The 9463-nt window shown below is 36.7% G+C and overlaps 1 protein-coding gene across 2 annotated transcripts in view; it reads right to left on the bottom strand.

Moving 5' to 3' along the window:
- Positions 1–4204: 4204 nt before the first annotated feature.
- The window catches only part of Tgfbr1 (transforming growth factor beta receptor 1), a 57569-nt gene continuing 52310 nt past the window's right edge, over positions 4205–9463 (bottom strand). For both annotated transcript variants that reach the window (XM_090330315.1, XM_090330316.1), the window contains one exon: positions 4205–8740. In XM_090330315.1, coding sequence (XP_090186441.1) covers positions 8615–8740 — 126 coding nt within the window. In that variant the 3' untranslated portion in view covers positions 4205–8614. The remainder of the gene's footprint in view (positions 8741–9463) is intronic.

The following is a 9463-nucleotide window of genomic DNA, read 5'->3' as shown; positions in this document are numbered from 1 at the left end:
ACGGCCCCTCAATTCTTTTTAAATCTTCCAGTAGTATTTGTTTTTGCAGAGAAATAAATTTGCTATTTTTCTTAATTCTTTGTGAGTTTTCTTTTTAATTCTTGGGGGACTGCAAGTATAATTTGAATTTTTAAAAATACTGATTTTGTGTCCTACACCCATTTTAGAGGTATTTTTAAAGCTTTGTGCATGTTTTCCTTAGAACTGCACAAGATTATTACTTCTGCTGACAGTTTAACTTTTTTATCCCCTAATTTGAATGCCTTTAAGTCAGCTTTGAGAGGCAAAGAATGAGGGCTTTGCATTTTTTTTTTCTTGAGTAGATAATCTTATTTTGTTCCTTATTTAAGGAGAAAAGCATTCTCTTCACCATTAAGTACATAGCTGTGGGCATCTCAGAGATGGCTTTCATTGGATTGAGAACTTGACACCAAATTTGTCCAGAAATAAATACTCATCATACTCATTGTTATTTAGTCAATCACGTGGGCTCCATCATTTCTTAACGTGATACATTAACCTTGCCTTAGTTGTAGATTACACATTTAACCAAACAGTAAAAATGGAAAAAGAAATTTAAAAATATCAAAAGAAATTTCAAAACTGCATGATATACGTAGTTCAGTTGATGGGAAACTCAGTCAATCCTACATTCTTGTTTAAATCTATCATGTGATCTAAGCATTTCCACCTGTTTTTTTCTTAAAACAAAACAAAAACACATAGGAGTGTGGCCTAGTGGTAGAGTGCTTGCCTAGCATGCATGAAGTCCTGGGTTTGATTCCTGGGTACCACATACACAGAAAAAGCCAGAAGTGGGGCTGTGGCTCAAGTAGTAGAGCTTTGAGAAAGCCCAAGGACAGTGTCCAGGCCCTGAGTTCAAGCCCCAGAACAGCAAAAAAAGATATATATATATTATATATATATATTATATATATAATATATATATATATATAATGTATGCCTCTTTCAAAATAAATGGTGTCCCAAAAGCAAGGTAAAAGTTATAGAAATCCTCCCAAAGCCAAAAAGGGCTAGTAATGTTGCTTAAAGTTTTAGATTTGTTGACAAATAGTTTATCTTTAATGAAAGTTAAGTGGCATTCTGGGAGAAATAAACCAAACACCCACAGAACAGCACTGTCGTAACTCATTGCACCCAGTGGTATCTAGGAATATGGAATCCCTAGTGAATAATCCATTGATTTTTGGATATTAATGGGGCTTACAGTGATAGGACACATTTCATTTGGTTTTCGTATATAAACTTTGCTGTTGGATGTTAACATTGTGGTTTGTTTTGTTTTTGCCAGTCCTTGGGCCTGAACTCAGGGCCTGGGCACTGTCCTTGGACACATTTTGCTCAAGGTTAGTCCTCTGCCACTTGAGCCACAGCACCACTTCCAGCTTTTTCTGTGTATGTGGTTCCGAGGAATCAAACCCAGGGCTTTGTGCATGCTAGGCGAGCACTTTACTACTAGGTTATGCTCCTGGCCCCCAACATTGTGTTTTTAAAGATCTTGTACTTATCTTCATTATTTCAAAAAGTACAAAAATGTAATTAAATCACTGTTCTAGCCGCATATCATGACTTTTAACGTGTTCTCGTCATTCAGTTGAAATTAATTATACCTTGAGATTTCTATAATACTTGGTTATTTAGAAGTGTTTGTACATTTCAAGACCTGCAATATTTGTTGACTAGTCTAACTTGTTTTCAGTTTCTTTTCTATTATTTCAATCCTTTCAAAATTCCTTAACACTTGTTTTATGGCACAGCATATGGTCTTTCATGCCAAGATTTTATGCACACATGGGGAAAAAATGTATTGCTTTGATGGGATTAATGTCAGGACAAGTTAGCCAACAGCAGTGTTGTGTGTGTGTGTGTGTGTGTGTGTGTGTGTGTGTGTGTGTGTGTGTACTGGGGCTTGAATTTAAGGACTGGGCATTGTCTATTTTTTCACTTAGCTGGCACTCTACCACTTGAGCGCCAGCTCTTTCTGCCTTTTGCTGGTTGATAAGCTAGGGATTGAGTTTTCTGTACTTTTTCTGTCTGAGTTTGTCTCTGCAGGCCCCAGATAGTTGATATTATATTATTATTATTTTGCCAGTCCTGGAACTTGGACTCAGGGCCTGGGCGCTATCCCTGTCTCTTCAGCTCAAGGTTAGCGCTCTACTGCTTGAGCCACAGCACCACTTCCGGCTTTTTCTGTGTATGTGGTACTGAGAAATGGAACCCAGGACTTCGTACATACCAGGCAAGCACTCTACCACTAGCCATACTTCCTGGCCCCTCTTTTTATTTTTATATATCCTGATCAATTCTAACTTTTGAGTGTTCATTTTATTTAACATTTAATGTAGCTTTGCTTGCCTGTTGGTCTTTTTTTTTCTTAAAGTGAATTTGACCTCGTGACTGTCTTTACAACAAATATGAACTTGAAATCACATCACTGGCCTTTTATCTTCTTGCAATTTAAAAATGTTTGCACATCTTAATAGACAGTATTATCTTGGATCTGCAGACGGGCCAACACATTCAAGCCTCAGTATAATCTTCTTTGTAGTTTTAACCCTTTTCCAGAAACTTCCTGGTCTGCCTACCATAGGCCATCTGCTTCCTGTCATGACTTCGCTTTCCGTAACTTCACTTTGTGTGGACACACAGAGAATGCTTGCCTTCTTTTACTAGGTCACTAAGGCATTCACCATAGTTTTTCTAGAAAATCCACAGGGTTTAAGGAATAACCAGGATTTAGGGACATCTATCAGACACAGAAAGACTGCCTTTTGTGTTTCCATGTTTAGTGTGCTGCTATTCAAACTATTTTTAAGTATGTTTCAGTTATTGCTCTAAGGACTGCAATAATATGTCTCAAATTACCAAGTCTTCTCTAGATTAAGGCTAATGTAATTCCAATAAAAAGTTTTGTTCTAATATTGCTTTATTTTCTACTCCCTCCTCTGTGTTACTATTATACATTGTATCTCTGCTGTAAACTTAACAGTTGTGTTAAAATTACTGTTTTGTCTGAAAGATGTTTTGAATAGTGTCTGATACCATGTTTCTTACCTTTAAGTCTGTACTATTTTTTTTTAAAGAAATGTCTCTTCATTAGGCCAAATAGTATGATGCTAAATGTAAGGACCTCCAGGATAAGGAAACAAAAACCATATAATGAGTGACTGTTGTCCTTAATGTATTATGTTATCTCTCATCTCTTTTGCCATCCCTTGGTTATCTCATATTGTTACAATATGAGATAACCTTGTTATCTGATATATTTTATATGTGCTTAATTGGTTATTTGAAATTGGATAGGGAAGGGGGGAATCAAGATAACTGGGGGAAGGGTGGGAGGGAAATGGGGACCATGTCATGAGAAAGGGTATCAATGTTTGTGAAGTTATGCACCTTTTATCTGGTGAATATAATGAACCCTTCTATTAATCACAATAAAATTTATTAAAAATAAAAAATTACTGTTTTGTACAATCTAATACCACTTAAAGAAGAAAAAACAACTTAGTTATTATGGCAGGCAAATGTATCTATCCCAAAGAGCCCCATTTTCTGCTTACTTAATCCAGCATAAATCTTGGCAATGCTGTAAAAGGCCTTTGCATATTCAAATGAAGCTACTGACAAGACAAGTAATCCTGGATTTGTTTACATGGGCCTAGTGTAATAAAATGAACTCTTAAAAGCAGAGTAGTGGCTGGAGTTTGGCCTAGTGGTAGAGTGCTTGCCTAGCATGCACGAAGACCTGGGTTTGATTCCTCGGTACGACATACATATAAAAAGCCGGCAGTGATGCTGAGGGTCAAGTGATAGAGCTCTAGCTTTGAGAAAGTCCAAGGACAGGGTTCAGGCCCTGAGCTCAAACCCAGGCAGGCAAAAAAAGAAAAGAAAAGAACCAGAGGAGGGAAGCAAGTTCACTGTAGAGGCTGTGGAACAAAGGGGCAGGGGTGTCGCAGAAAGGTGATGAGAGAAAGGAAATGCGCCTTGGTGGAAGAGGGTCTTGAACCTAGGAATGAGAGTGCCTTCTAGATATTAAGAGTGATGCGTGGCTAAACATTAGTGAGGAAATAGAGACCTCAGTCCTACAACCCCATGGAATAGAATGAAGTCTGACAATTTCCTGAATGAGCTGGAAGCTTAGTCAAACCCAGCCTCCAGAAAAGAATGAAGCCACTGGCATTTGGGAAAAAGGAATTTATTTGCATTGTTTCCATTTTTCTACTGTAGTGTTAAGAACTTAACATAAGCATCACTCTTCTATCTCCTATTTACAGCTCATTTGGATATTACTACAAATACAATATACAGCTTTTAAAGACTTATGGGGAAATGCAGTTTACGTTTTCTCTCCTCTTTTACAGGCTTCTGAAAATCATTCAACTTAAATGAAAATTTATATGGACATGTTCTGTACATATTTTAAAGGGCAAAGCTTACACTGATAAATTTAAAAAATTTTGCACAAATACAATAAAAACAGTATAGATGATGTTATTTGGGGTACAAATATAAACAATACAGTACCGTTCCAGTAATTTTGCAAAATAACACTCATACTTTATAGAAATAAAACTGCAATCCTGGAGAATGCTCTGACAAATATTAAACATTATATACACAATGAGGTAAATGTACCTTGGTCTCTTAGAGGTAATTTCAGTTTAAAGCAATTGACATTTTGAAGCATCTCCTTGACATATAAAGAAATATTAAATACCCCATTCCATTGGCACAACTTGAAAAGGAGGGTATCAAAACATGGTACATGATATTCAATTCACAAATTTATCAAAAAATAAAAACAAATTTTTTAAGTGTTAAGAAACAAGTTGAATGTTATGAACCATATATTTTTTAAAAATTTACGTTTACAAATAAGATTATGGAACAGGACCAAACGTAACGTAAGATCATCCTCATAGCATTCCTAGAAAGAGGCCCTGGTACTCCAGGATCCAAACCAGACCTGCTAAGCTGCAGTATACATCTACTCTTCAGAATTTCTAAACATCTGAATATTTTCTACAGACCTATGAAAGAACCAGCACTTGGAACCTCCATGCCTTGCAATTCAAACACTGCCAATCATGAAACAAAAGAAACAGTTGACTTACAATCATTACTTCATTGCATGAAAAATAAACTTTTGATATATCTAGAGGGATACTGATTTTGTTGTGCATGTTTATTAGAGCTTCATTTTACAAGTCAGTATCTGACAGTTCTCAGAGAAAGAAAAGTCATACATGTGTGGACTGTGAATGTCAGTTCACCACTTACACTTTGCAGTGAGAACTGAAATCTGGAATTCTTGGTGGCCAGGGCACTGTTCATCAACTCAAGGCACTTCTTGAGCACTAACATTACAGCAGAATTGCAAGTTCAGCTCTTCACACTCTGAGGTCCTTCAAGGAAATACAACAGGTCTTTGCTTCTGTCACAACACCCATTGCCACAGCTGCTACCTTGCAGTCACCCTATTTCTTATCCATGGCAAAGAGTCAAAGCAAAGCAATTGGCAGGAGCATCCCAAGCCTCTTTCGTTTACTGTCTAGACCTGGAGACTACTACCTACTATATCCAACAACTCAAGGAAATCAAAGTATGTCCCACAATTTCCATCCACCATTTTACTCTTAAGACTCAAAAGCAACTCTTTGATTGGAAAGGGTCTCTGAGACAGGGGCAAGCAGAAAAGCAGACTGGGAGAAACAGAGGTGAGATATGAAAGAAGAACCCGGGATGTCTACATTCTAATGAGTTACACATCTTTCTCCCTCACTCCTCTGGAGTATTGACAAGAAGATATAGTAGGTTCATTTGCCACAAGATATACTATAGTCATGTTAAACCTCAGAAATTGAGCATCTTTAGATAGGCTGTATAAACAAAGGTGTTTTTTTTTTGCAGGACTGAAGTACTACTCAAGTCAAATTTATCTTCTGTGATGGCCACAGTAAATGTTCTTTGTCATTTTTTAAGGTAATTTCATTTTCAATATTAGTCAATTGAGATTCTTCAAGCTATCCCTACCCAAAAAAGGAAATTAGTGTAGTAACATGTAAACTCAATTTAGAACTAAATTCCAACTGAAAAAAGAAAATCCCTGATTCATCAAAAATACATTTATCTACAAAGACAAGAACAGTATAACTGTAACTCAATCTTTGATATAATAAGGAATATCTTTAGCAAAAGTTAATTACCCCATATGAAAGTGAGAAATCATGTATTACAACTTTAAATCAGACAACTTTTGGTATGTTCTTAAAATTATATAAAAATAGTTTTAGTGACAAAATGCATTGGTCCCCTGGGTTTCATAAAGCAGGCCTTAAAGGCCTAGAAATAGCAAACAAAACAGCCCAAAACAGTACCTGACCATAGAACTAGAGCTTATTAAACAGGTAGTATAAAACAACTATGAAAAAACAAACCTCTCAAACTTATTTACTCCAATGAAATCATGGTAGTGACAGAGAAAACTCAAATTTGTAGTCAAAATATTGACTTGAAGCACATTTTCCCCATTATGTTATTGACACTATATTCCTATGTGATATGTCATTCATTCAAAATCTACTTTGGTTTTAAGACCAAATCATCTTCCGAATTTATTCTATGTATGAAATAAAACATTATCAGAATGTACCTTATTCAGGTGTTCATCATCTCTTGCTAGCCCAAATATGGTAAAAAAAAAAAAATTCTTCTGACCCCTCTATGGGGAACTAATAGCACAGAAGTCACAGCCTGGCCTCACAGCTAGTTTTCCCCTTCTGAATGAGATCACAGTAGAAAAAAATTTAAAAAATAACAAAAACCTTCAAAAACTGTAACAGCCCTGTAAACACTTGACAGAACTGGAAGTAAAAGCCAGTCATTAACAAGCTAGTTTCAACTCCATGTGAAAAAAACATGACAAATTTACTTTGAACATTTTTTTTTCCCCAGTCCTGGGGCTTGAACTCAGGGCCTGAGCATTGTCCTTGGGCTTTTTCCAGGCTAGAGCTCTACTGTGGCTCTACCTGAGCCACAGTACCCCTTCCAGCCTTTACTATGTTGTGGTACTGAGAAATTGAACCTGTGTCTTGGTGCATGCTAGGCAAGCACTCTACCACTAGAACAAATTCCCGGCCCCTGAACATGTATTTTTAATGTAAAAACATCCTTAAATGGTAGAACCTCTACTCAGAATGTCCCTTAGCTACTACCCCTCCTATTATCAAGGGTGCACTGAATTTACTATGTAACCACGTAAATTAAGCAGTTGCAACATCTGCAGGAGATAAGTTGCCTTCCTCAAAGTGAAGCTCACTCTATTCTAACCTTACAGAGAATCCAACAAATACATAAATAACAAGTGTGACTATGTGACCACCAAGCAGATCTATTCAACTAGCTCTTCCTGCCTAGAAAAAGGCCCAGTATTTAACATTACCCATATCCTAATCTTCAATGTAAGTGATTTCTTAAAAAAAAATAACACTGTCTTTGATCAGATAAAAAAAAACAAAATGGCTTACAGAATACCACACAACTTCTCACAAGCAGCTAGACAAACTTTCCCACATAGAAAACAGTTTTTTTGCTATAAAGGAACAATTATTAGAGCACTGTAAGCCTCTAGAGTGCCACTTGACTTCTAAAGTTATGCAGACAACACAATCAAACTAAAAAGCTCCATGTGAGGATATTCCAGCACGACCATGGTGACCATTTATTTATTAATGCCACTGCATTTCTTTAGTGGTTCAAGCACATTTCGGTAGGAAAAAGGCATTTCAAAATGGAATACTGGACAACATACCACAAAAATGTCCTAAAGACAAAAAAAGGTTTGTGCTACACCGATAAATAACTTTTTGAATTCAAACACTAAAAGATTTAACACAGAGACTTTAAGCAGGTCTGCTCATTTCCATTAGAAAGACAGAGAAGTGGCACTTACTGGTATAGTACAATCCCATTTTGAAGGCATGTAATATTCTGAATATGTGAAAGAACAATAATAGTATACAAAATACAATTGCATAAATTATGTTCCTCACTGCTATATGAGGTCATTTTTAGATTCAAAATACAAGTTTTATAAGTATTAGTTTTAAGATCCTGAAAAACTATAGAAGACTACATTCAAAGTCTGAATCAAGGAAACTCTTTAGTGGTTCAGAATCCTCTGAGAATGTACTAACCAGGAGTAAATCATTTTCTTGAAAAATAAGAAATGTTTTATGTAATTCAGCAATCCCGCTTTTTCCCTTAAAGATGATCTTCAACACAGTAGAGTTACTCAAAGTTAAGACCAGAATCATCGTTTTAAAAAAAAACAAGTTTTGTTAATAAAAACTAAAGGTAGATTACACATATTTTGAAACTTTCCTAGGAAAGAAGCCTTGATAGTGCACAGAAAGACCCACATGGCTGTTCCTGGGTCCAGAGAAATCCTGGGATGTTTTCAATTGACCTTATTATACTGCTGCAAAGGAAGCAATATCTTCTGTTCTCTCTCAGTGAGGTAGAACAATTGACCTCCCAAATGAAAACCCAGGAGCAGATCTGAAGAAAGAGTTCCAGCAAAGCTGCAAAATTACATTTTGATGCCTTCTTGTTGACTGAGTTGTGACAAAGTTTTCTTAATCCGCAAGGCAGTCAGCCTAGCGGCTCCATTGGCATACCAACATTCTCTCATAATTTTAGCCATCACTCTCAAAGCCTACAAGAAATGTAAGAAAAATAATTAATGCACACACTACTTGTCATTTATCTGGGTTAGAATCCTTACCTGTAAATTTTCTTTTCTTTCTTTCTTTTTTGCCAGTCCTGATGCTTGAAATCAGGGCCTGGGCACTGTTCTTGAGCTTTTCCAAGACTAACATTGGAGCCATAGCACCATTTCTGGCTTTTTCTGTGTATGTGGTAGGTACCAAGGAATCGAACCCAGAGCTTCATATGCATGCTAGGCAAGCACTCTACTGCTAGGTCACACTCCTAGTCCCGTAAATTTTCTTTTAAAATGATCTAGGTACATGGTTTTTCTTTTAGTGTTACTTTTTTTTTTTTTTTTTTTTTTTTGCCAGTCGTGGGCTTGAGCTCAGGGCCTGAGCACTGTCCTTGGACTTTCTCAAGGTTAGAGCTCTACCACTTGAGCCTCAGCACCATTTCTGGCTTTTTTCTATGTATGTGGTACCGAGGAATCGAACCTGGGTCTTCGTGAATGCTAGGCAAGCATTCTACCACTAGGCCAAACTCCCGGCCCCCTTCTTTTAGTGTTACTTTTAACAGCAAATAAGTAGAAATTATTTGTTTCCAAGTGAGGTTAGTCATGCCCGTTGTTAGAAAGACAGTCAAGGATAATTTACTTAGTAGACCTCAAAAGGTTGAACCTTAAATCAGTGCTGGCAAGGCAAAGAATGACTCTATTTCTGCTGAGCCTCCC

The sequence above is a fragment of the Megascapheus bottae genome, chromosome 3 (assembly GCF_031878675.1).
Source record: "Megascapheus bottae isolate mThoBot1 chromosome 3, mThoBot2.hap1, whole genome shotgun sequence".
In the NCBI taxonomy this organism is placed as follows: Eukaryota; Metazoa; Chordata; class Mammalia; order Rodentia; family Geomyidae; genus Megascapheus; species Megascapheus bottae.
The sequence above is the reverse complement of the archived record's forward strand: the minus strand, read 5'-3'. Positions and strand labels throughout refer to the sequence as shown.